The sequence below is a fragment of the Vulpes vulpes genome, chromosome 8, assembly GCF_048418805.1.
Source record: "Vulpes vulpes isolate BD-2025 chromosome 8, VulVul3, whole genome shotgun sequence".
Lineage (NCBI taxonomy): Eukaryota > Metazoa > Chordata > Mammalia > Carnivora > Canidae > Vulpes > Vulpes vulpes.
Window position 1 is genome coordinate 102,667,082 of NC_132787.1, and position 27,990 is coordinate 102,695,071.

Genomic DNA, 27,990 nt, shown 5'->3' on the forward strand with positions numbered 1-27,990 from the left:
TTTTAGTTAAATACGCACAATTTTATTGATTGAAGAGATTAGGACAAAAACATTAAACCAAATACAGGACAAAGCACCAGAGGCCATAGATTCCCACCATGCACATCATCGATCTTTCCTCCTACGGGGTTCTGAAAAAGTAGGGGATGGGGGAGAGAAACAGGTCCTTCTCGACACAGCACCATCTTCAGAATGTAAAACAAAACGAAAACGAAAACAAAAAAACAAACCACTCCCCCCCCCCCCCCAAACCAAAAACCTCTCTCCTTCGTATCTTCTATTATCAAAATAGAATCAAGGGCAAATCCATGGCCGCCTTGTCTCCCGACTATGAACGGTTAGCCGCCCTCCTGGGAATGTGAAGGCCGGGCTCCTGCTAAGCAGGCATAAAGCATCCAAGATCTGCACACACATGCCACATACTATAATGAAGCACAGATTCAAGTAACATTTACATACTAGAGTCCACGTGTTACCTACCCAAAAACATGACCATTTCACAAAACGTATACAGGCAGTAAAATCCAATCAACTGAGGTACTGGAAACACAAATATTTATGCCAAAAGAGTTCTGTATCATACAGCAAATAGAAAAGCCGTAATAAAAAAACATTTGCCACTCGAAATCAAATAAAGCTATCTAGAAAAGCCAAACGAAAGGTTATTTCAGGGACAGAAATACTCAAACAAGGAAAAAAAAATATATAGATAAATGTTAACTACAGCATGTAACATGTCATCCCAAGTCAACCCGTAATTGAAGTACTGGCTTAATACATCACAATGTGACATTTTCCTTAATAAATAGAAGAATTCTTGAAAATACAAAGGTGCGTATTGGGATAGAGAGCTGTTTTTATTTATATCATCCTAGCTTCCGGCTGATTTTTTTTCTTCCCACTTGTCTCTAACCGAGGGCTTTTGTCCAAACCAGAGGGCCTTCCAAGCCAAAAGGATCATTCTTCCTAAAGAAAAGGAAATAGCTGCCCTGTATTTCATACATGTGGGACAACCTGCTTGGTTTCACTAGTTTCCAATAAAACAAGGACAAAATGTGTAGCTGAGACCAGAGTGTCGCAAAACCTTCAGATTCCAAGCACTTCCCGTGATCTCGCCCCTGTTGCCCCCAGCCCAGCAGAAAGGACCACCTACGAGGCAGCCCTCATCGTTCGAAGGAAAAAAAAAAATTCAGGAGTGAATTTCTCTTTTCCTTTCCCTTCCTTTTCTTTTTTTCTTTCTTTAAACTCTGATAGCAGTAATGCATCTGGACGTTTGACTTCTAATAGCTTCCTGCCACAAACCCATGGACACAGAACAGAATAGCTTGTTAAAGGACAGATTTTTTTTTTTTTTTCCCCTTCAGGGAGCAAAGCATCAACATGTCATTTCCTGACCAGGATATTAAATAGTTTATTTAAAAGAAATGACTTGAAAAGAGCAATTAAGAGACACAAAACTGGACTTCTATTCTCTTTTAGCTTAGCACCCAGGTTTCTGGTCAGTCTGTGTGCACCGAATTTTTTTTTTAAATGAACCCCATTAATTATCAGATAGGTGGTTATCTTGTTTAAAAAGAAAAAAAAATCCTTGGCCAATTGTACCTTCCCTGAATCGTGACAAGAAGTTAAAAGCTAACAGTGCGATGCCAAGATGTGTGTCTGAGGCAGAGAGTTTTGATTCTGTCGGGATCTGCAACTATTTTGGAACAAATGAAAAGTGGGGTAGGCGGAAGCAGCCCAACTGACAGGGGTGGTCTCCGGGGGGCTACGTCAGGGAAGAGGAGCTCCAGGGGCACTGACCCGACCCCAGACCCCCACCCCACATCTCTCGCCCCCCCTGCTACATGTTCAGCTAGCTCCTTGAAGGTTCTCTTTCTTTGAACCGAGAAACTTGAGTGTCAGTGTCTTTCTTGCTACCAAGCCAGGCGATGCATGTCCCCTGGAAGGACTTTCCACTGCCCTCTCTCGCTCCTGGTACCTGCTAAGTCTCTGTGGGGCATGAGCTCAGTTAAAGAAAGGGTCCAAGTTCTCTTCCATGTTGACATCCGGCACCAGCTGATCAGACACTTCCTTAGCACCATATCCTGAATTCGAGACGCTAAAATCTGTAGAAAACCAAGGATGGTCCAGAATTTCCTGCGAGGTCAGCCTCTCTGAGGGCTCCCGCCGCAGGATGCTTCGGATGAGGCACTTGGCCTTGGGTGACAGAGTCTCTGGAATGTTGAACTGGCCACGCCGGATCTTGCTGAAGAGGGAACTGGGCTCAATGTCATGGAAAGGGTACCGCCCCACCAACATGGTGTAGAGCATCACGCCCAGGCTCCACACGTCGGCTGCTTTGCCCGAGTAGCTGCCACTGGTGTTCAAGATCTCCGGGCTTACGTAAGCGGGGCAGCCGTGCTTGTCGGAGAGGGAGTCGTCATCCCCCCGCAGGATGTAGGCATCTTCCAGGCTTTCCAGCTTGACCCGAGTCCTGCAAGAGAGAGGACAGCGTGAGCTCCTACGGGTACACCGACGCACATGGATCTCATCACAGCATCATTGCTTCTGCTCTAATGTTTCTGAGATCATCCATTCATTCATTCAACCTGGTTGGCCAAACACAACTTACTGAGGGAACTTCTAGGTGCCAGACCCTGTTTCATGGTGGGGGGGTGGGCAGGAGTGAATAAGTGACAGGGAATTTGCATGAAGCTTAAGAGCTATTGGGGGACCCACACCTCCAGCAAGTATACAGACCATAGGTGACATGATTATGGCCCCATCTCAGTGATGAGGAACTAGGAGGTTCCTACTATTCTCAGATACATCTAGGGGGTGATGGGGATTCACAGGATTTGAGCTCAGATCCAACCAACTGGGAAGCTCCCAGTAGCTCTTTCCATAGACCTGGCCAGCTTCTGGGTGACATGGTACATTCTAAAATGACCTTTCACTCAATGGCATTTTGTCTTTATAACAGTCCTTTTGTTAGATATCTGAGATTTTAGGATTCCAGTTTACAGGTAAGAACATCAAGGCTCATGGAGTTTAAGTAATTTGTCCAATGCCTTTTGACTGGGAAATAGAGAAGACTTGGCCCCACACCTTCCTTAGTCAACCTGTTGCTCCTTCGCCACTACCAAGCTGCCTCTCTGTAGGACACAGGCAAAGCTGGGGAAAGTTCGTACAGGAATGCATTACTATTAACTAAGCCCTGCCAAGGCTGACATCTTCATCGCAAGCCCCTCTTCTTCTTCTTTTTTTTTTTTTTTAAAGATTTTATTTATGAGAGGCACAGAGAGAGAGAAGAAGAGACATAGGCAGAGGGAGAAGCAGGCTCCACGCAGGAAGCCCGACATAGGACTTGATCCCGGCACTTCGAGATCACGCCATGAGCCGAAGGCTCAACCGAGGACCCGCCCAGGGCATCCTCAAGCCCCTCTTCTTTCCAAGATTTTCTGTTGAACCTGCCTCCTGTCTGGCCCATCACACTCCCAGGGGTTGGTCCTTGTCCTGATAACGATCTGCCTTAGATTTACCTGTAACCTCGACCTCTAGGTGTCAAGACGTAGGTGACTGGTTTCTCTTATGTGTGTGCAGGGGTATGTGTGTCAATCTTCCCAGTGCCACTGAAGGACGACTGGGCTGACAGGCTCCAGGGCTCTCCCGGAGGCACGCATGAACAGAGGCAGAGAAACTCCACACCGACTTCTGAGACTCTGGGGTCCAGCACTCATCCTCACCCAGCAGGGCTTGATATGACCATTGGGCACAAAAATAAGTGCTCAGTAAATACGTAGGGACATAAGTTAAACTCTTAAAATGAACTATACTAACTTACAAATGAACGAAGCTGAGGACTAGGACACAACGTGACTTGCTCAAGACTGAAGACTATCCCCCACCCGGCGCCAGAAGCTCCGAGACCAGCATTTCTCCTAGGCTCAGGGGCCTCCCAAAAATTCCCGTTTCCCTGGTCTGCCGTCCCCTGCATGGAAAGCTAAGTATTGCGACCCTCCAGTGCTTAAAATGGAAATTGTCCTGTTCTCCTGGCCGGAAGCCTCCAACAGCAGCGTCTAGGAGACGTTAAACCCCAGAGGCTCAGTCCCATTCCTTCACATCATGAAGGCTTGCCACGAAGATGACATGGGGCAGGGATGAGGGGGCTGGAGTCAGGGTAGTAGCCCAGAGAGTAGCAGGCCCTATAAGGGCCTACGAGGTCACCGTCATTCAGACCAGTTGATTCCATCATCTCAAAAGCGCACATCATAGCCTCTACCCTACTGTCCCAAGGTGTCACAGGGCTCCAATGGGCAGAGAATAGGAAAAGTGCTCGGAGAAACCACAATGGGGCTAAATCAGAGCTTGAGGCTCAGGTCCACCAGGTGGTCTCCCTCCTCCTCCCTCAGGCTGCAGGTCTGAGCCTTGCAGGGCCGTCACCACGGCTACTAAGTGGGCCACAGAAGGAAGGCGAGGCTCCAGTTCATCAGGTTAGCTGCCTAAAGGAAACAAAGGGATGAAATCCCGAGTTGACTCTAAGTTGAGATCTTAGAGGACCTTTGGATTTCACAAGTTTCAAAGACTAAGGAGTGAAGACTTCCCTGTACTCATCTCTGCCAATGAGCAATAAATGGCTGTGGTCTCTGGAGAAGGTGCTGGGCTGGGAGCGAGGGGAGAGATTCCAGGCCAGACTACATCTCTCATCTGTTGTGTGGCTGTGGGTCGGAGGTGACTCAACCTCTCTAGTTTCTCAAACTTAAAGGGGAGTGTTGGACAGTCTTCTTTTTAATTTTATTTTTTTTAATTGTGGTACAATGTATATAAAATTTACCAATTTAGCCATTTTTAACTGTACAGTTCGGGAGCATTAAGTACATGCACAGTGTTGTGCGTCCATCTGGACAAGAGAGTCTGAAAGCCTCTGCCAGTTTTCACATTCTGGGATTGTGTAATATATAGCAACACGTCTTCTTTACGTGCTCACCCATGTCCTACTATAACTTGCAGCACACACGTTCTTCCCCCTGAAGCTACCGACCTACAGATGCAGGAAAGGTCTAGACGTGCTAACCTGGAACTGGATGGACTGAAAGCCAGTCTCATTCTTCCGGTTGCTCTTTCTAATCCAAGACGGTGGGTGAGGTGGACCCACACCTGCCTCACTGGATGGTCCAAGATTGGAGGGGAGTTGGGGAAACCCAGGGGGCAGAGGGGAGAGGACACAAACAGGGCCCAGGTGGGCTCTCCCAATAGCTTCCTTTGCCCGACCCTCACTGGCCACTGCTCCCCGCCCCCCAGTTCAGAAGCTGGCCAGACTCCTGGCCTCCAAGGTCACAGTCATTGCAGCAGAAACATTACGGGAATAACTAGAGCTCTGGTAATGACAGCTGTGGGACAAGGGACGGTCCAGTGGGAGGAGCACCAGATGCAGATCCAGGTCTGGAGCTGGGTTAACTCACCTCCAGCCCTCCAGCTCAGGCAGGTGCATCTGACCTCTTCCCCGAGCTGTGGGGTGAGCCTAGGGCCTCTCGACTGCATCCCCTGCCTCGCTTCCTCTTTGTTCCTGCCTCTTCACTGCTCCTCAAACACACCGATCACCCACCACAGTCTTCCCTGGGGTCTCTGCACCTGTTCTCCCCCAGTCCCTGCCTGGAATGTGCTTCCCCCAGACACGTGGATGTCTCACACTCCCACTCACTTCTTTCGGGTCTCTGCGCAAATGAGCTTCACTACAGAGCCCTTGCTGGCCGTCCCATGGACAGCAGCACCCGGGCCCCAGTACTCTCCTGCCCCTCGCTGCCACCAGGAATGCCACCCATTTACACTTGTCTGGGCACACATTTATACTCTATTCCATTCTCCTGGTCACTGCAGGGTGATCACCTCGGTCCCACCTCCACAAGCTCAGGAGCAGGTGGCTGAGGTCGTTTTGTATGTAGGGAACATCACCTCTCTTTGCTGCTCTTTCTCCGCACCAAGAGCATAGCAGACACTCAATCTGGGAGTGAAAGGGACAGTCACACCATCAACCCCTCGGAGCTCCCGTGCGCTCGTCTTTATGGGAGCAGCCCCCCTCTGCCCACCTAGCCAGGATTAAGTGGATGTCAGGTGAAACACCCCTGGGGCACAGGCTGTAAATTCCAATACCTCAGTCCCTGGAGGGGTGAGGGCGGGTGCAGATGTGCCTCCAGAGACCTGAGCTGCTGCTAGCTCGGCCTTTGCAGGAGACAGACGTCACCACCCCAAGCTCCTTATGCTAAACCACATCTGAAGCCCTTTTCCATTCTTATCCTCTTCCAAGCCATAACCCAAGACTGTGATTCTCAGCTTCACCCTGTGACCCATCCCCTCCACCAGGCGGCAGGGACCCTACCTCCATCCTGATCCTTCTTCTAGAATCCTTCTCCAGATTAAAGAAAAACACCTTCAGAAATGGCTAAGGGTTCAATCTTGTCCATGAATGCCCTTCCCCGGCTTTCGTCTCTCTCCTCTCCCACCTCCAGGAGGTGTGCAAATACCCAGTCAACCCGAGAGTGCAGTAGAAAGTGCGTCCCAAGTGCTGCTGATGCTCAGCTGCCCCTGGGCTGATGCACCTGCCACTTTGGCCTCCTCCCTTTCAGGAGCCAGGCTTTAGGTGGGGAGAGTCCGGATCTGTTGTCACGTTCGGCTCAGTGTCCACTGCGCCACAACAGCCCCCTATATACCAGGTCAGCTCTCAGTCTTGAAGTCAGAGAGACCTGGGTCCAAATTCAGGCTTTGAAAATTATTAGGTGCCAGATACCAAACACCATCTATGTACCTAGACAGGTGTTGGGTAGCTACATATATTTCCTCTCCAAAGTTGATAAAATCAATTCCAAGGCCAGAATTATTACCACTTTCAGTGCAGGAGCCTAATGCTCAGAAAGGGTGAGGAAGCCCATCTGGTGAGGGCAGCTTTTTAGGGGCTTGGGTGCTCCTCCCTCCCTGGGCTCCGAGCAGCCAGCCCCAAGTCTGGCCCACCCACCTGAGCAGCTGGCGCAGGAAACCAGAACTGGGCTGTCCCAGTCAATCAGGCCTCCTCAAAGTTGGCAGCACACATGCAACCGGGGTCAGGGAGAGCCGGCCTGGGGGGCACAGACATCCCAAGACAATTCCAAGGAGGTGAGAAGAAAAAGAGAAGCCCAGAGAAAGATGGGGAGGACGTACTCGCAAGCGTACTTCTGACCTCGCCTCCTGCTCGGAACACTGTGACCTTGTTTACATCACTCCCAGGCAGGGGTCAAGGCAAGTGGTCTGGATTATGTCTTTAGACAAGGGCCTTGCGGGGTGTGCACAGGTCAGGAACCCGAGGCCGCGCTGCAGTTCCAGCATCAGTCCCCAGGGACTCGCTGTCCTATTGCAGGGACCCTCAGAAGGTCTCTGGGGCTTGGGTGTGCCTCCCTGGGGAGCAGGGCTGCCGCTGTCTCCTCCGGAGAGCACGTGTGGGGTGAGGGCCAGGAGGGGCACCTGCAGCACGTGTCAGCCTGGGACGGTATGAATGCACAGTCTTACAGCTTCTCCTGTCTCCTGTGGGAATTATGTACTCCCGGGCAAAGGGCATCGGTGGTCCTAGAAATTCAAACGTCCCACTAATCATGAGGGCACTGACGCTAGGCACTGGGGACAGGACAGGACTCGTAACCCCCCTCCTCTCTCTCTGCTTTTTTGAGACAATGCGACAGTGTGAAGACAGCATCTGCTGAGAAGCCCAGCACGGGGAACGTGCAGAAACCAGAGGCAACGCTAACTGAATTTGGTGGTAAGATAAAGCCCCACCTTGAAGCCCAGGGCCTAGAGGAGAAGACAGACGAACAAGCCCCTGGCAGATCCCAGTGGATGTGACTTCCGTGCCCAAGTTCCTTCCTGGGCCTTTCGGACTTGTTTCTCCCCCTGCCTGGAATGTTCTTTCCCCACCCCCCAAAATGTGTCCAGCTCATTCTGCTCACTTCATTCAGTCCCGACGAGGGCGGTCGGCCTGGGCTTTGTGGAGGCGGTGGGAATGAGGATGGTACATGGAGAATTTTTGTGACCAAAGAGCTGTGAATGACGGTGCTTATCTCCTGCAGCTTCTTGGAGGAAAGAGCCATCAGCCTGGGGGCAGGACTGACTTGGCCAAGAAGCTGCATCCCCGCATGCATTTTGCAACCTGTCCCTGGCATGGGCAGGAACCAGCCTGCTTTGCTTTAACTTCTGAATGAAAAAGGCTTCCACGGGGCAGCCTGTGGACTTGGCACCAGGCCCGGTGCCATTGGATCCCCAGCCAGGTGAGGAAGCCAGAACCAGCAGGACGTGCTTCTACTCCCGCCTCCGTGGAGCAGCAGGCACAGGCCTTGAAAGTCCCGATGCCCCGGCCACTCCCAGCAGAGGCCTGGGTGCTTCCCTCTGGGCCTCTATGTCGCAGGAACAGGACACCTGTCGCGAGGACCACGGGTTCCTTCGGCCTCAGTTTCTCTTCTGCAAAATGAGAACACAGCCTCATGGCCTGGGAAGGGCTCCCCTAGCTTCAAAATTCCTGATTTTTCAGTTTCCTTTTATTTTAAACTACAGGAACCGTGCAGCACTTCCTAGATGACACCCCGGTCCTAACGATCATAGCAGCCATGAGTTCGACCCCTACTGCGTGCTGGGACACGCTCAGTCAACATCTCTGTTTCTCATAACAAAACTGAAGACAAATGTTACCATGCACGCAAGCGTCTTAGCAAATAAGGAAACCGAGGCACAGAGAATTGAAGGCCCCAGGCCACCTGTGGGGTACCTGAGAACACCGAGCTCTGAGTCCACATCAGGGGGACCATCACGCTGGGTGGCCTCTCCGAAACACATCCTGGCACCAGCCTCACAGGATTTACTTAGCGTCAAAGACAGAACCCGTGAAAGAAGATTCTGGGTTTCTGGAGACAAACACGGCCCCGGGTTTATTCAGCTCTAGGCCCCATACAGAACTCTTGCACCCATGACCTAACTCCTGGAGCTCCTGAGCTGGGTAGAGGTGGCCGGACCTGCCCATTTACTAGAAGAAGAAACCGAGCTACGGAAAGCAGATGCGACTCGTCCAAGGCCACCTCGCAAGCGAGTGGCAGAGGCGGGATTCCAAATTAGCATGCCGTCCCAAACGGCAAAAACGGCCTACCCCAGCCGCCCCGCTCTGCTTTTAGACCTTTAAACACCGCCCTGGGCTCCCGCAGCAGGAAGGCAGCAGGACAGGGTGGGCCAGGGTGGGGCCGGGCTGGAAGGGCAGCGAGATCAAGTGGGCCTGCCCGGGCCGGGAAGTCCGGTGGCCTGAGGTCAGTGGAACTCAGAGAAGTCACTGAAGGCCACTCCACGGGGTGGGGCCGAGCAGGCCAAGGGTCAAGCCAGCAAGGTCAGCTGCAGCCAGACCTCGCCTTGCTCTGCCCGTGGCTGCAAAGCCACCCTTGGCTGTCGATTCGGTTGCAGGAGCAAGGGGCCCACTGGGGGGCTACGCCGCGATGCTATTTCTGCTGCCAGAGAAATCGTCACCGTAATTCTGTTTCCTATGTGCACAGAATTTTTTTTTTTTCCCAGTAGTGGCCTCTGAGGACCACCGAGGCGCCAGGTGGTGTAGACTCAGTGAACAGGCCGGACAGTCAGGTCAAGCAGCTTCCACATCAGCAGGTAACCCCGGGGAAACCCTCTAGCTCAGGATGAGCGAAGTCTACAGGCCGGGGCCGGCTGGTTCTATCCCGTGGTACATATGCTCACGACCTGACGTAGTTGGGGGTTCCAGAAAATCGCAGCTTAGCGAGATGATGCGACTTGCTGGGGAGGAGCACAGTTGGGATGAGAAGCCAGATCCAACTCAAGCACCCAGATGTTTCCGCAGCACGGCGGCCCCGTCACAATAGAGAGGCCTGTGTCGTCTGCGCCCTGACTCATCCCGGCCACGGGACAGCGGGGAGGCCACCCCACCTCCCACCCCCGAGGCCTTCCCAGTGCAGGAAGGCAGCGCTCCTGGAGCACGGCCTGCACCTCCCCGGGACCGGGGGGCGGGGGGAAGGAAGGCAGTGCAGCTCCCACTCCCTCATCACTGCTCTGTTGGCCTCTTGCTCCTCTGCATGGAGACTGGATCCCCAAGGACCCCCTGACCCCAAGTGGATGGATCCAGCTTCTCAGCAAAGCTGCAGGCAGGCGAGAGCTCAGTGCTCGGCAGGCCCCCCCCAGCCTGGGGTCTTCCAGGAAGAGCGAGCCACGCACACTTCGAGGTCCTGCTCCGGCCTTGGGCCTAGGCAGATCCGGGGTCCAGATCGTTCCTATCCGTGCACCACTGGCAAGGCAGGAGCAGGCTCAGCCAGGCCCTGTGACCCCACCGACCCAGGGAGCCCCGCAAGCCGCAGTCCAGCGCTGGCGTCACACAGGGATTTCCACTTGGCAGAGTGCTACCCCGGGGCTCACCCAGATGGCCCAGGCACAGAAAATGATTTTCCGGGAGCCAGAAAATCTGGGCTCTGCTTTGGGTCACACCACTAACACGTTCTAGAACTGTGGAGGGACATTCCCTCCCCATTTCCCTATCCGTGAGGATCAAAGGGCCGGGTTCCATTCTGCCTCTTAACCATCCCTCCTTGATCCCACGGCTTGGGTCCTGGTTCAGGCTCAGACTCCTGAAGTCGATACCCATCCCCAGGCCATCCTGCACGTCTTCCAGAATCCCAATTGGACCCTGTGCCATCCTGTCTAGGAAAAAAAAATAATAACCCTATAATGGCTCCTTGTGGATTTCAGGTCAAGTTCAAGGTCATGAGCATGCACCCTGGGCCTACACCTTGCTTCCCTCTCTGACGCCCCACGGTGCTCTCCACCAGCACGCCCCTCCCAGGGCTCATTCGTGCCTCTTGGCCTTTACTCATCCTTTGTGGACACCCTTCTACTTCACTCCACCCAACCGGAGAAGGAGCCCATCTCCTCCTGACACCCTTTCTCTGCACCCCACTCTGCCATTAGGATACTTTCTTCTGGATCCTGGAGACCCCTCTAGTGCACACTCATTCTCTGTAACGTGGTATGAAAAGTAACTATTACACTATGTCTTCCTTTAGGCGAGGGCTCTCCGGACGGGATTCTCATTCGTACCCTCAATACCTAGCGCCGCATGTAGCACATAATAGATGCTTAATAAACGTTTGCAAAATAGTGTGACTCCCATGTCGAGGATGCTCCCATCTGCAACATGCTGTCTCGAGTTCAGGGTATGTAGGCATGATTCTACTTAAGAACCGCACTCTCTAAGGTCCAAAGAATTTCAAATAGGCTTGACTCTATTTCATGCTTTAGAGAGACTCCCGAGAGTGCTGGAAAAAGGACATTTAAAACGTGTTTCCATCCATTGCCTTCTGCCATCAATACGTCTAGGGGATTTTTCTTATAATATTTATGCCTCCAGGGCATAAGGGGCTATTCACACACCCATTTAGTCAATTGCCAGACGTTCAGGAAGCATTTACAAGGCTAGTCCCGGGCCAGGTAGGGAAGACAGAGAAGATAAACGGACCCCACTTTACAGTTCTGTAGAGAAAATAAAACCCACTCCATAAAATGGAACGCAGGACATCACAGGGCTGCCTGTGGGGTTGGTTAACGGGTGGCCTGTGACCGCTCAGAGAAAAGCAAGTACTGAACTTCGAGACTCAGGGCTGGTCAGGTCCTCCTGGTGTTCACCTGGGGCCTAACTGTGTGAGACAATTCTTTCTATGGATAGGACAACAAGGGGTGCTATTTTACCTGGTGTCTATTTCCCAGAGCCAGGGTGGTATTTGAGGACCTACGCATGGGACCCCAGGGTCCTGGGTGCAGACCCCAGGTCTGCCAACGATTAGCTGTGAGATCCTGAGCCTCAATTTTCTCATCCGTAAAATGGTGATAATACCACCAGTTTGTTTTAAACTGGTTAATGAAAATCCAGTAGTTGAACAGGATTAAATTAGTTCTTTTAAGTGTCGTAGTTAGAACAGGGCCTGGTCCACGGTGGATGCTAGATAATATTTTGCTGAAATGGAAGTCCCATGAGGGAAGGGTCCAGTCTCGTTGGGCACTGTAGGAGCAGTGCCTGGTACATGACAGACGCTCAACACTATTTGCTGAATAAATAAACGAATCTCCAGGTTGTTCGGTGGTGAGGGCCAAGGCCATCAGCTGATGACCAAGAGCAGTCATGAGAGCTGCCTTTTTTAAGGCTCTGCGGTGCATCAGGCACCATGCTGGATACTCTAGGTTCATGATGTCCAAGCCACATCAGAGAAGGGAGGCCAAGGTCAAATGGCTCAGTGAAGGACTAAGAAATCCTACTGCTGGGCCCTTGGCTCTGCTTGCCCAGGGTCTCAGTCTAGTCCATCAACTAATTTATTAAGCCAAAACAGTAAATAATTCAGCCAGGAATGCTACTGAATGATACCTACTAGTTAGCCCATTTCTAGGCAAAGAACCCTGAAGATCCCCTCCCTTCTAACTACGGTCAGGGACGCCCTTCATAAATGAAAACCCCCCACCACAGACATGGAACAGTGTCTTCAATAAACGTCTCTTCTGCATAAATCAGGAAATCGAAATGGGAATGATGGGTTAATTTCTCACTTGATGCAGAACAATGAAAGTAGCTCTTTTTTGAAAAGGTGTCTCCAGAGATGTATATACGCTTTAGTTTTCTAGGGCTCCCAGGCTGGGCAAGGCCCTAGAGGCCAAAGATCTGTACTTATCCCCCACCTCTCTCATTCTGTCACGAGAATCCAATCTGAGATGCCGACCCTCAATGAAGGAGATCTTCATTCATTCGATGCCACTGTGTTCCAGCAGCAGTGGACACGAGACAGCCTCTGTCCCCCAGGAGCTCTCAGGCCAGCAGGAGCTGAGGACAGCGTAGGGATGCACATGGACAATCCAAGGGGAGACTGTCCAGGTGCTGCAGGAGGGGGGATCACCAACCCATCCAGGGAGACGTGGGGGGAGTGAGCCTTCCCCAAGGGTTGGCAGTGCCCCAAGTACATAGAAGTGGTCAACAGAAAGAAGGGGATTCCAGGAGCTTGGCCTCTTCTAAAAGATCAGGACTTTTGCTAAAATACAACGAGCCTACCATTTCACGTAAATCGTTGTTGATGGAAGAAGGCAGGGTCTGGTCTCCAGTCTGGTCTCTCTATGTATTTTGTTAGATATTGAAGCCTCAATGGAGGCTGAGGATCTACAAGAAGAGCCAGTATAGAAATAACCTGAGAGAGAGAGACAGAGAGAGCGTGCATGCAGACGTCAGTCGGTGGGGGGAGGAAAACACACCCACCACACGGGAGACGTAGGTCCTATGCCTGTGCAGATGGTGGCAGGTGACACCTAGAGCCCCAGGGCTGCTGGGTTTCTACAAAAGGTCCAGCCTCCCTCCTGCAGAAGCAGGCACCGATCAGCTTCCACAAAGCAGAGGAAATGCAACCTGTGACGTCAAGAGATAAAAATCTAACCAAAGAAGAAACATGTACAGAGGCATATTTCTCCATTCACGGGGGGGGGGGGGGGGGGGCGTATTTCTGTGCAGGGAAATGTCAACACTGAATCGCGACTGGGGGGCGGGGAGTGGGGAGGTGGCCAGGGGCCTGGTCCCAAGGGAGAAGAGAAAGCAAGCTGGCAAAACAGGAGCCGTTGTAGGAACCCCGGGCTCACTCCTGGGGCAGCCTGAGGTTGCACCTCCTTCCAGGGCTCTTCACATCCTGACTCAGCGAGCCGCCCTATGTCACCCAGGGGGCCAGATACTATGTGCACGGGGCGGGGAGGTGAAGACAGTGGGAGCTGCCGCTTGTCCGTGGCTGATTATGTGCCAAGGCCTGGGTTCAGCTGCATGAAGTCATTTAATTTCATGAGGAAAGTCTTCTGGTTATTTCCACTCTGCGGATGAAGCAATCTGGACAAGAGGGGTTATGTAACTTGTCAAGATTAAGTTTACTAATTAGCGTAGGAACAGGGGCTGGAATCCAGAGAGTGACTCGGCCTTCACACAGGAGTAATGGGTCTTCTCCCAAAGCTCAGGCCTTCCCTCAGAGGCTCAGAGCGAAACAGGGGGCCTCCTGGAAGAGGCGGCCCAGGTAGGTCAGCCTAACAGCCCAGCAAGGAGAGGGAGCCTGGGGACACAGGCACACCCTCCTGGGACCTGGGCACTGTCCTCTTTCGGGTTTGCCCCCCACACACACACACGCTGCCCCTCCCACTCGACAGCCCATCTCTGATTCTACTACAGGAACTGAGGATGCAAAAGGGGTGTCCACAGCGAGCACAATCGGGGTAGGGGCTTAACTTCCTCAAAAAGAAAACAAAAGCACCTTAGTTCTGCCCTGCAGAAACATCCCAGGGACGGAGGAGAAGTAGCAGCACAAGGCCGGGGACAGACTGGCCGGTCCAGGCCAGGGGAGCGGGCTCCTTCACTCCCTGCACGTGCCTCGTGTCCACCTTCCCGTGCGTACATCTTGTCGACCTTCTGGCCCTTCTGAGCTGCACACTCTACCCCTTTGCACTCACCCTGTTGGTCGCCCTCCCAGTACTGATGATCCAATGATTGTAATTCAGCAGGAACAGAGGGTATGGCTTAAATCCGACCCTTCACATCACAAGGGTTCCACTGCTTGTGAAACGGATCCCCTAAGAGCTGGAGCACGTTCTCCACAGGACTCGGGCGTCCTGGGAATGGCTCGTTCACAACGGCACCATTTTATCAATGACTTCAGGACCAGCTGGCCATTGGCTATTTTCAGCACTTGCCCACCCTGTGTGCTTTTGGGTCATTTCACTCTCACAGCCCCCGACAGAGATGCAGTCCTAATTTTTGCCCTGAGGAATCTGCAGCTCAGGGGCATTCAATGGCTCATCCAAGACCAGGCAGCTAAGGAGTGGTAGAGACAATGCGAATCTAGAACCCAAATCAAAATAAAAGAGAAGCCAAAGGCCCTGCAGCGCTGCTAATTCGACACAGAAGCAGAAGGCACCCTGGCATCAGGCCCTCACGTAACATGGGGTGGCGCGTGTGCATAATGTCGTCAGAGCTGCTTTCGAGAAACTGGACTAATGGCCCTGACAGTTCTACCAAGAACCCTTTCGTGGATGGTCCCGGATTCAGCTACAGATAGGTCCAGAATCGGAAATCCACTCATAAGGAGTCAGCTCACAGGCCGGTCTCGTTCTGCACCCAGTGGGGCCCAGCCAACTTCACTATGTAATGCTTTCACCTTCAATCCCTTACAAGAGCATCAGACAATAAGACGCACATCCTTGAGAGAGAGAAGATCATGCCCAAAAGAGGGGTCTGGTGATTTGAAACTTCAATAAAATAGGGTTTCGAAAGGCCTCTTCTGAGATTTTCCCCCACAGGACCAATGCATAAAGGGTCAGGAAACAGACAGACTCCATCCTTCACCGTTTCAAAAGCCTTTCAAATTCAACCCATTGTTTTCTCACACGCTGGATGCTGGATGTTGTCAGGAGAGGCATAGGCTTCAGTCCTATTCAAATACCTATTGATGAAGTCCTGCTGATTGGGATGGATGGTGAGGGCTGCCAGGAGCCTGGTCCCCAGCGAGGTCCCTGGCTGCTGTCCCCCTCAAAAAAACAGATGGGTCGCTCCATGCAGGCCACTGTGCAGACCAACAAAGAGGAACTCTGCCGTGAAACTCAATGACTGCTGGGACGTACAGAGGGAGAAATGCATCGAGTGACAAACCCAGACTGTCCCACTCTGAAATCGAGACGTTAAAAAACAAAACAATAAGGAGGAAGCCTACAAGGCATTATTCCTCTTTCATAAAAGTTGACAGCTGGCTGGAGAAAAAGTTCCTGTCGGCTACTGATGAGGACATTTAGAATGTCCTTGAAAATGAGAGTGACCTTCTCAGAGCTGCCCAGACAGAGACATTTGTCAGGCTAGGAACAGCAAGTCCACCGGGACTTCAGCACGGTGTGGGGTAGAGAAAGAGCTCTGGAGTGAAACGATAGGATTTCCAGGCTGGCTCCATCATCAGCATGCTGGCTGTATGACCTTGAGCAAGGTCACTTAACTCCTGGGCAACCCAGTCACCTCGTCCATCAGACGAGGAGTTATTGTTCTCTCTGACGGTCCCCACGGAGGCAGGGCTGCACGGGCTCAAGTCCTGTCAGATATGCTGGGGACGCGTGATGACCAGCTTCCTCCCTGTCACTGATGCTTCCTTTTTCAGAAGGAAAATGCTCTCTGAAGGTAAAAAGGCTTTAGCTTTGACATGCTTACTCCAGTGAAGTGTTCTAGTTTCACATTCATACGGGGTACTTTTTTCTAGATCTTTCTAGACAGGGTCCTGCTCTTCGGCATAAGTCAAACACCGCTCTAAACTCAGAGCCAGAGACTCACAGTCCTAGCATTGGAAGCTTTTGACATCTTCATGTTTCTTCTCTAGGCCCTGGGACATCAAGGAGTTCAGCTTTGCCACCATGCGCTCCTGGGCACTCTTAACTTCCCATAAAGGACAAGCCAGGCCTGCAGCAGCAAATGTGAGGTGTGACTCAGCCCCTTATTTGCTTCCAGCCATCTGTGGGCACTGGGGCCAGCACCCTCACCTCTGGGGCTCTGATTCCAGGCAGGAACAGGAGAGGACTGAGGGATGAGCCCTCTGGAGACCCTAGAGTCCACACCTGCTCCCATGTTCTGTGACCTGGGGAAGTCCACCTACTGTGACTCGCTTCATAAATATGTATTCACCATGTGTGTGCTATCACTGGATGCACCACCCTGTATACTTGCTGGTGTCTGAAATTCCTTTCTAAAGAGACACAATCAGGGCACCTGGGTGGCTTAGTGGTTGAGCATCTGCCTTTGTGATCCTGGAGACCCGGGATCGAGTCCTGCATCAGGCTCCCCACATGGAGCCTGCTTCTCCGTCTGCCTGTGTCTCTGCCTCTCTCTCTGTGTCTCTCATGAATAAAAGTAAAATCTTGAAAAAAAAAAAAGAGAGAGAGATATACACACAGTCAAAGGTGATGTTTAAAAACTTGGATCCCCAGGAGAGAGGGCATTCATTTGCTCTTACTCCTCGTGGCAAGCAAATGAATTTCTTGAGAGCTGATTTAATAGAGAATATGTCCTTACTTCAGCTCTTTCTTGTCTATTAAGTTTGAGACTTCACAGATTTTGGAGTCCTCCTCTATAAAATGAACATGATGATGCCCATCCCCCCATTTGCAGAGAGAATGAGGTAAGGCCAACAATAACCTGATAGCAGGACCTTAATAGTGGTCTCCAACTACCACCTCTTATTTTTGTAATTACAGTTATTACATTTCCAAGAAAGGTGGAACACAGAAGGACAAAGGAACTACCTTTGTCAGCAGTCTGTTGGGGTCAGATGTGTATGTAACTTCCAGTGAGAATACTCAATGAAGCACATACCCGATGTTATAACTCAGAAAGACCTCAGAACCAGTAAAACAGAGCCAGGACAATAAAAGGATAAGAAAACTTGGGGCCAGGAGGAAAGGATCAAACTAAAAGGTCACAGAGGGTATTAAAGGCAAACCCGGGACAAGAACCTGAGTCTCCAGACTGCAAGAGCAGAGGCAGCTGAGCTGAAGAAGAGAAAATGTAAATGTCGCCCCACACTCGAGGTCTTAGGCGAGCTCCCTATTCCTCTGTTTGTTAGTAAGAGTCAAAACCGTGCACTATCAAAGACCAGGCTATTAGCTGCCATGAATGCCTAAGACACCTGTTTATGGGTAAAATACATGGAACAATAACCACTCAGCTGCATGATAAACTGTCACAAGATTATTGCATTCGGTTTAAGTAACCACAGGCCCTTTATCTTTGCTCATCCCCAAATGCTTCCCATTTACTTCCCAATGAGCTCAGATCATAAAGATGAACAAAACCGAAGGAGACATCACTAGATCTCATTCTAGATTTGTCACGTAGGACATCAACAGACACCTATAAGCAGTAACCTAAAATATCATACGCCTCTGGGTACACGGCAGGCTAACTGGCAGGAAGAATGGGTGAAAAGCCAGATCTGCACCAGACACATAAAAGATATTCCAGATTAAAAAAATAATAATAATCCTCCAGATATGTTTGTTGAGGGAGTGAATGGATGGTATGCGCGAGCTCTGCACTCAGAAGGTCCTCAGTGGCCTTGTGACAATGGGATCTCCGCTTTACCAACCACTTTTCTAGTAGGAGCTGAGGAAGCCCAAGGTCATCGTGGTAGAAATTCTGGAGCAATTTCTGGAATAGTCAGCAATGATTATAAATCACTTGCCTCCATCCCTCTAAAACAGTATACTCTTCAAAAGAAAGAGAAAAAAAAAAAGTGGCTCAGAAGAGTTGTACAATCGAAGAGAAAGCAGGCCCCAAGTGGCTTTGCCCAACAGAATGTCATGAGCCAATGGAAGAACAATGAATGGAACCCAGATGCCCAGCGTCCTGCCCAGCTGTCCCCCACAATAACCCAGACCTTCACTTCGCTTTGCATGTGTATTGGCAACTTCCTTACCTGGCATGCCGGTCCTTCGCACACTGGAACACACTCATCTTTCAGGTGAGCTCCCAAATCACCTCTCTGATAAGAACTCTTTCGACTTCCAAGTCCTAGTGAGAACTGACATCCCAGCCCCCAGTTCCCATCTGACCCATATATAATCTTCATTTAGGGCTTGGAACATCCCTTTGTAGGTGAGTTGACCAGCTAACGCACGCTGATATTCACATTACTGAGAATTGTGATGAATAACACACGCGCTGTATCAATGCACACGTATACACTTAGGAAACATCTACTGAGTGGGGGAATCAATGAATGGATTCTAAATGACTGATGCCAGGCACTGAGCCCATCGGAAGGCAGGATTATTTCAAAAGCAAAACTCGTGCCTTATGCACACTGAAAAGGCCACAGAGGCTTCCAGCCACCTTCAGAGTTGACGACACCGAAACAAAATTAATTAGCAGGTCGCAGACCGTCCTGGCGCCCGACCTCTGAGCATTCAGTAACACCGCTGGAGCAGCAGCAGCCCGTCTTCCCAGGGCACTTAAGTCACTGCAATATTCATTCACCTCCTTTGCCCTCCCACCCTGCCTTCTCGCCGGGACAGTGGCCAGCACGATAATGTCCACTGCAACCTCTCAAGCGAGCCGCTCCTGAGCAGCCCGTGAGAGTTCCAGGTCCGGACAGGAATGACACTCACCTTTCTTCGTCCTTAAAGATGAACTTCCGCAGCTTCAGGTCCCGTAGCACCAGCCCCCCGTCGTGGCAGTGGGCCACGGCCGATGCAATCTGATAGAACAGTCTGGCCGCCTCCTCCTCCCTCAGCTTCTTGCAGGTGCGGACAAACGAATGCATGTCCCCATAGCTTCGCTCAAAGAACACATAGGCTTTGGTCTCCCCCAGGATAATTTCGGTGATTTGGTTGATGTTGCTGTGGGCAGACAGGCAAAAGCACGGGGCCAGGGATTCCTGGTAGCAGCTGATATCGAACACCTAGGACGGGATTCACAACAAGATCAAGAGTCAGAGGTGCCCCTTCTAGAGCCAACTGCCAGCATGCAGACCCCTCCCAAGGCATTGGCTGTTGAGGGGAATGAAAGGCAGACTGAACCTGGATGCACACCACACTGGCCCTGACTGCTCCCTCCCAGCTGTCCTTTATCTTTGCTCATCCCCAAATGCTCCCTGACCAAATGCTCTGAGCTTCCGAATCTCCATGTCGAAAATGGGCAAACAACACTTGACTCTCACTGTTGGGAAGATTATATGATAAGTAAATAAATATATATATATATATACACACACACACACATATATATATTATATGATAACGGAGGTAAAAAGGCCTTGCAAGACGTAAAATAGTGCATAAATGAGACATCTTAGCATTGTTTCCTCTCTACCCCCATCACTGGTTTACAGAAATGAGGCAAAATCTGCAAGCGACCCCCTGCTAAGTTGCGCAGACAGCGTCTTATTTTCCTCCCAAAAATGAAACGGAAGAAAAAAAAAACGTACATCACTATCCAACCGTGGCAATTGTGAGCAACACAGTTTGTGCTGTGCCAGTTGCGTTGTATAGGACCCTACAACATACTAGCAATCAGCAGAGTAAATACGTAGACCTTGCCTCAGGGTCCTCTAATTCCATACCTTCATTTTACAGACAGACGTGGCTATGGAGGCTCAGAAAGCAAGGCGAATAGAGCCCCAGCGGCAGAGCTCGGAATAGGACACACAGTCCTTAATAGGAAAGCAGACACGCTCCTCGACTCCCTCCACAGCTATCTAGCTCAATGAATCAGTTATGCAATGATTTTCTATGAATCAAAATTAGCCTGTGAAATGCCACCTCATTGTGGGGTTATTTAAAAAGAAAATCCATCCTCAATACCTTTTTGAAACCACCCTAAGAGGAATTAAGACTACAGAGAATCGTTGAGGTTATAAGAAAAAGCTTTCATTCATTTCAAGACCTCCAGTAAATCAGGAATACAAATCCCTGGGTTTGGAATGTGGTTTTACTATCTGCCTGGGAATGTGGGCACATGACTCCATTCTGCGCCTGCAGGAGTGAGGGGCAGGCGCGAGGTGCTCTGCTGGAGAGCACTGCAGGCCTAGAATGCTCCAGCAACAACCATTTAGCTTCTTAAATCTTTTTCATTAGTTAGAACACCCTCTCCTTGATCCTCGTTTTGCAGCGTGGCCTAGAAATCACCCGTCTGAGGCTCTAATCCTGGCTTGGCCACCAGTAATCTGGATAAGATGGATAAAGCACTCAGGGTCACCGGGCCTCCCTCCTCTTCCTAAACTGAAGACGTTGATTTAGAACCCCGCTGACCTTTTTGGGGTCCGGATCCCACGTGAGAACCCGATCAAAGCCCTGTCCCCTCCTGGCTGACAATGCCCATTCTCCCATGCGTGCAGAATAATACTGGATTCATTTTAAGGGGATTCGCAGGCCTTCGGCAACCCATCCAGGGACCCAGGCTGCCACTTAAGAATCCATGATTTAAGTTAAATCGCCCTTAGCTTCAAAAAATCGGAAGAAATCTGTGAGTCAAACAAGGATAGAAAGAACCTCAGGAGGGCTGGTGCTAACCCAGGGCGAGGAAGCAAAGTAACGTTGTGAATGAACCATAATGAGGCATCTCAGGAAGGCGGCACAGCTGCCGCCACTATAACCTAGAATTTAAGAATGAATACTTGAACATCTCCAGAGACCACAAATCACACCCTGATACTGTCAAATGATGACCTACGAGCAGTGACCTCAGAGGTCCGTTCAATTAGGAATCTGAAATGCCTGAGTCAACTTTAACACCCAGACTGCGGGCAGCAGAAACCTAGGAAACCCTCAAAAATTTCACAGAGAGTAATAAACGTCTTGCAGTGGCTAATGTAAACACTCCGTGTTATATAACGGGGGCGATGTGTCCTGGAGCACCAGGCTGCAGGCTCTGTCGCCAGTGCCCATGGAGTCACAAGGATTTGTAATACCCTCCTCCCTCAAGTTGCATTTCTAGAAAAAAAAAAAAAAATACATGGTGATTTCTGCTCCACACCTTCAGTCGGGTTTAATCCTGTCCCACTGATGATGGACACAGAAATTTAAACAAACAAACAAGACAACATATTCATGGCAGCTTCAAGGACTAGCCAATACCCTCTGGAGGAGATCAAATTCCAAGATGGTGGACAGAGGATGAAAAATGGAACAAACACCTCTGTTCTCCCAAATGGGTAAGAACCAAACTTTTAGTAGCAGCTATAATAGGCATTTATGGGGTGGGACTGGTATTTAAACCATCACCTTCAAATGCAAAATCCAGCCATAAGCCTGGCTGCCAGCTTCTTTTAAATGTTTAATTTGGAGCCTTACTTATATAATGTGACAGTTGAGATAAGGCAGTGAGATCAGGCCATCATTAGTAGCATTTGCAAAAAAAAAAAAAAAAAAAAAAAAAAAGTGCCCATTATTCCAAGATAGTAATTATGTCAATCTGCACAGTAGCTACCAGCATTTCCATGAAAATGATAAGGTAAAGACCCCCTAAAGCTGCCTTCCTTCATTTGGCTAGCTTAAAGTAGGCTCAGGGAGACAATAAACAGGCTTGATTATTTTGGTCAAATGATCCCAAAGAGGGTCCTGTAGAATTCTCTCTGCAGTCCTCTCTAGTCATGGCATCTTTACATTTGGTCTGGTTTTGCAAAGACTTTTTCCTTGGGTCAACAAGGGAGCTGGAAGACATGAACTCTTTACTCTGAGACACGAAACGGAACTTGATTCAATGTGCAGATTTCACAGTGCCCTGCGGTAAACTGAGTTCACACCGTGTATCTGGGGGTAGCTCGTGGAAGCAGCCTTACAAAAACCACTTGGGGCTTCCTAGGACACACACAACTCTGCTTGCATAAAAAGTCTTGCAGCCTTTGCAGGAAACCGGGCTGCCGTGTCTTAAAGGGATGACCTGTGTCAAGCAGAACAATGATACTGCACTTAAATCCACTTGCAGCCACACAGTAATTGCTGAGGGGCTTGATTCAATCTTTGCAAGAACTAAACCAGCCGATTCAGTACAGTTGCAAGCCAAAGAGCAAGTCTATGAATGACACCGAAAGGTCAGCCCAAAGGGAAATAACGTCTTGAAGAATCTGGAGGGAGAAAGAAAGAACAGGGGCAAGTCCCCTCTGCCTTTAAACAAAGAAATAACAGCAAGATGCTCCTGCAGACTTTGAAGGCAGAGTCCCTTCACTTACAAGCGTCTCCGGCCTTTGAAAAATATTAAAATGTTGTACCGAAGTTGAGCAAAGGGAGTGAACACTCTCACTGCTGGGCGATTGTGCATATCTCACAGGAGAGTGGCAGCTCTGTGGAATTCATTCATTTCAAAGGATGACTCCCCTATTGTGCAACCTTGCAGGTCTTCTGAGAATTCAATCCAGCCCTGAATAGCCGACCGAATTTTGGTTAACCGGGCACAGTTGCTCTGGGTCTCAATAACTTGGGAGGAGATGCAAAATACCAAATGCTCCCTAGAAGCAGAGAGCTCTATTTAAAGAGTCTCTGATTTTCCCCCTGAGATCTGAACTGAGCAATTGCAGAACTGACTGAAGACCTCCACAAAACCCATATTTACAATGAAAAGGCTCCAGTCCGCTACGAAATAAGGCAATCTGTGGTTAAGGGTAGAGAAGCGCGATGTTTTATTCGGAGCCCGGCTCTGCAGAGTGCCCATCTCAAAGACAGCAGAGGTCCCCACTCCCACTCCTCACCACCCCCTTACCCGCCGCCGCCCCCCTCCCAAGAAAAACCAAGAGTGACCGAATATAAAATTAAGTGACAATGAATTCCTGATCTATGTGTCCCAATGCCCGGGGTAGCAGTATGCTCTACTCTATTTTTTTTTTTTTTTTTGCAACTGTTCCCCTTCTCATCCCCTCCTCTGGAGCACACACAAAGACACACAGACACCCCAGTCACTGTTGGGGGTCAAAGACAAAAAGGAAACTGAAGTGCCCATCTCTGTATTAGCAGTGAGAATCCCAGGGGCTCCAGAAGCGGGCCTGTAAACCCTACAGGCAAAGGTGTGTTGGTGGGGGGGGGGGGGGGTGTCGGAGGGGGGGTGTCTGGGGGGGGGCTGTTCAGGCGCGGAAGTCCGGAGGATGAGCAGAAAGGAGACCACAGAGAAGGAGCCAAGGACTCACTATTTCCTACACCCAAAGGTGCGCCTGCGGCTTTGATTTCAACCCCCAGCCCTCCTTTCCAGGCTGCAGGCAGCAGGGAGCTCTTTGTAAACTCCTTCCCCGCGCGCTGGGCCCCTGGCTCCGCCGGAGGGGACACCTTTGTGTGTCTCCTTTAAAGGGCACCTTCGGAACAAAGGTTCAACACCTGCACGCTTCTAAGAACAATGGCTGCGAAAGGAACCCGGTCATCAGTGCCCTAAAATGAGCGGGGGATTCCCTGCTCCTCGGCGGGAGGGGAGGGGGGGGAGGGCGACAGTCGGGGAGAAGCCCTGGGGCGGCCGCGGGCCCCGACCCCGCGCAGGGGCGCCCCACGGGCCCCGGGGAGCGCGCGTGTTCGCGGCGCCCGCGACCCCGGGGCTCTCCCCGGGACGCCCCCGCCGCGGCCCGCCCCATTGTCTGCAACGCTCTAAAAACTTCGCAACTAGTCGAACGTGAACAAATAAATAAAGCCCCTTTTTAGCGAGGCCACGGAGAATTACCCCGCGCGTCTCCCTCCTCCGGGGGCTCCGGAGCTTGGAGACCTCCCGTCCCCCCCCGCCCCATCCTTCCCCCCCTGCAAACGGGCCCGGGGAACCTTTTGAAAAGACAATAAGCAAAACAAAAAAGCACCCCCCAAAAAACCAAAAACACAAAAAAAAACCCCAAACCAGCAAACCCCGGGCTCTTTACCTTGCACACCAGCTCCTCCCCACTGTGCAGATGCACGGCACGAAAAACGTGGTCTCCCTCCAGAGGTTCCAACAATAAGTATTTCCCGATGCAAGAAACGCAATGCGACAAGTTCGGAGTCTCGGGCGGGCTCGGGGAGCCGAGGTTCGGGCTGAAACTCTGGCTGGGCTCGGCGGACCTTATAGACGACAACTCTTCGAAATCCTGGGTTTTGTTCCGCGATCTCCCATATCTCGCTATTGTGATGGGGGTAGACCTGTGTATGTTCATGAGTGTGGGGATCGCACTCGGCAGACAGACAGACAGACAGACAGACAAAAAAAAAAAAAAAAAAAAAAGGCAGCACCCCCGCTGGAGAGATGATGATGAGTCGCTGGCGAGCGCGGCTGCAGGCGCCTCCGTGCCACGGATTTTTAAAAGGAGACGCGAGGGGAGGGGACGGGAAGGGAAGGGGGCTGCGTGGAGAGAGAGGGAGAAGCCCCCAGATGGGCGCCGCCGGGCACCTGGTCGGCTCCGAGCCCCGGCTCCCGGGGGCGCTCAGTCCGCAGCAACTCCGAGTCCTTTTGTTACCCCCAAGCAGCCGGCGATTTTGCAGAGTCTCCGCACTTTTAGTTTCTTTCTCTCTGTCTCCTTCCAACGTGGGTCTAGACGAGCCACCCGATTGCTCCGGCGGGGAGCCGCAGCGCCAGGTCTCCCGGAGCGATCCCCACGCAGGCTCCCGAAGCGCGGACGGGGCGGAGGAGCCCTGCTGTCTAGTTTGTGCAATCTTGGAGGAGCGCGCACGGCGGCCGCTGGGGCTCGACGCGTTAGAAACCAAACAAAAAGGGAAAAAGGAAAAAAAAAAAAAAAAAAAAAAAAGGAAATAAGCACGGGTCTACCGGCTCGCGCTGCACGGCAGACACAATCCGCGCTGCACCCCCCCCTTCTTTTTTTTTTTTTTTTTTTTTGGTGGAAAGGGTGGGGGGCGTGGAAGGGGGGGGGGGGGAGGCCGGCGGAGCGAGGAGCTACCTACGTTTAAACTGTAGATGGCGTGTGAGGCTTTTCCAAGATCGCAAGAGCTCTCCAAAATTTAAACAAACAGACAAAAAAAAAAGAAAAAGGAAAGAAAAGAAAGAAAGAAAGGAAAAAAGAATGGCAAAGGAGCATTTAACTTGGAGCGGTCAGCGCTGCCAGCAAAAGGCTGCAGAGGCTGCGGGGCACAGAGTGGCGGCGCGGGGCGCGCGCAGGGGCCGCGACAAAGCCCGGGTCGGGCCGCCGGGCGGAGGTCAGCGCCGGCTCATGCTGTCGCCGCCCGCTCGCTCCCTCCCTCGCTCGCGCTGCAGCCCGTCCTCCGAACAGAGCGAGAAGCGCAGGCAGGGACGAGGGTAGATGAACGGTCTCCGGTTCCCCCGGCACGAGCTTCCGGGGGGAGGGCGAGCTGGAGAGGGGCGAGGTGGGGGGGTCCTCCGGGCGCTGGAAGGGGATGCGCCCCCGGCCAACCTGCGGCGCGCTCCTTTCCCGCTGGATACCTGGATCTCGCCTTGGAGCAATTTGCAACCACTGCGCCTCCCCCGGACCCTACACCCAAATTGCCCGGTGGGGTTTGTTTTGGAGGAAATTGATGGCTTTTCGTCTTCGTCTTTTATTATTATTATTATTATTTCTTTCTTTCTTTCTTTCTTTCTTTCTTCTTTCTTCCCCGGAGGTAAGAGGAATGTGTATTTAGAATTGAAGGGGGGGATGGGCGCGCGGGGTGGGGGGGGGGTGGCCGACGGTGCCCGAGGCCGGTCCCCGAGCTCAGCTCGCCCGCAACTCCCGGCGACGCGGTATTAATAGTTACTTACGTGGCCGGGGATCTCGGAGCGAGCGGGGCCCCGTGCGCGCGCGTGTGCGCGAGTGTGCGCGCGCGCGCCGGGCTCGCGCTCGGTCTCCCCATTCAATGTCACCGACACTTTTCCTACGGAGCCCCCGCCCCCGCGGCCCCCGCGGCCCCCGCGACTGGCTCAGCCCCGGGCCGGCCCCGCCCCGCCCCCGCCCGGGCCCCCCCTCATTGCGCCGGGCGCCCATCAATCAGCCGCGCCGCTGCCAGTCCTCGGGCGGCTCCCCGCGCCCGCCGGCCGCGGCCACTGCCATTGCCGAGCTGCCGAGCTGCAGAGCTGCAGAGCTGCCGAGCTCCCGGCGCCCTCGGGCTCGGCCCCCAGCGCGATATCCCTCCGCGGCCCGGGCGGGAGCGCACCCGCGCGGGGGACCCAGGAGGCGCGCGGCGCCCCGCGGCGGTGCGGGAGGCGCGGGGCCCCCGGGGTACCCACGCGTCTCCCCGGAGCAGCTCGGTGGCGCGCGGTGTGGACTCGCGCGTCCCGAGCGCATCCTCCCCGCGCTCCCCACCCCCACCCCAACCCCAGGTCCTGTGAGCCTCGGGCCACCGCGCTCCAGATGCTGCTCGGCGCCAGGAGCTCTTCCTCCCTGTCTCGGCGATCGCTTGCACAAGTGGTGCCGCGTGTAGTTTCGAAAATTTAGTTTCGTTATCTTCCCCCCCCCCCCCCCCACGCAGCACCCTAGTCCTCGTTTAAAGAGAAAACAATTGCGTGCTTTGCGCTGGTGTCCACCTGCCCTCCAGTCACCGCCTCCCCGCCCCTCCACGCCCCACCACCCCATCACTTGGGCTTTGAGGGTTTTCAGCTGAAGACAACCTTTTGGCTTGGACCAAACTCGATCACTAGTTCTTCCCCTCTGGGGGCGGTGCCCAGAGGGCCTCGGTGCTGGTGAGCAGGTGAAACAGACACCTGCTTGCACTTATTCAAGTGCTCTGGACTCCCCCACCCCGGAGTGCTGGCCCCATAGGCGCTCCTTGACATTGAGAATCAGGTGCAGTTTCGCAGCCGGCCCCTCCCCGCCAATTCTCAACTTGCTGGGGAGCCTCCAGTCCTCTGGCTTGGGCAGGAGCACACCGGGCAAGAGGGCTTGAACTCCTAAAAAGACCTGGAACTCCGGGCACTCATCTAGTGTATCTTGGTAAAGCAGAAGCAATCTGGTTGAGGAATGACATCTTAAAAAAAAAAGAAAAAAAAGTTTTTTTTTTTTTTATTTAAAAAAGCAAGGCACTGGGAAAGGTGAATTTAAAGTCTCTTGGAGCTTTCTGAGCTTTCCATGGGATGGATGCATATTTCCTAGTAGGGAGGGAAAGAGGACCAGACGATTTATTGTCCACAGTAGGACACTTCTGAGTAGACAGGGGACCTATTTATAATTATGCACAACCCAGTTAATCTGGTGATAAGAAGTTCCTGGGAAGCTGGCCAGAGAGGACACTGACTGACCGTACAGCAGGCCACCACAGGGCCACAGCTTGAAAAGAAGGTCAAGAAGTGGCCCCATGGGTCCTGGCACGTCTCACCATCTTGCTGCTTGAAAGCCTGCCTAGGACTCGGTCCCTGACCCCAGGGGAATTCACGAGTTCCCCGGGACTATCACCAGGACTGCTAAGCAGAGTCCTTGAATCCAGTTCTGTCCCCGGAAGACATGCAAGTGTTTGTGCCCATCACAGGAGCAGACCTGAGTAGCCTCTGCAGATGGGTCAGAAAGACACTGGCCTCCTCTG

General features: G+C 52.0%; 1 protein-coding gene across 1 annotated transcript; it reads right to left on the reverse strand.

Moving 5' to 3' along the window:
- Nucleotides 1–26,348, reverse strand: TRIB2 (tribbles pseudokinase 2). The gene is made up of 5 exons (XM_072767689.1): nucleotides 26,237–26,348; nucleotides 24,917–25,204; nucleotides 24,414–24,669; nucleotides 19,198–19,490; nucleotides 1–2,473 (listed from the first exon to the last, which is right to left on the reverse strand). Exons 1-5 carry the CDS (start codon nucleotides 26,326–26,328, stop codon nucleotides 2,005–2,007), a joined length of 1,398 nt encoding a protein of 465 aa, XP_072623790.1. The 5' UTR covers nucleotides 26,329–26,348; the 3' UTR covers nucleotides 1–2,004.
- Between the last annotated feature and the right edge of the window lie 1,642 nt (nucleotides 26,349–27,990).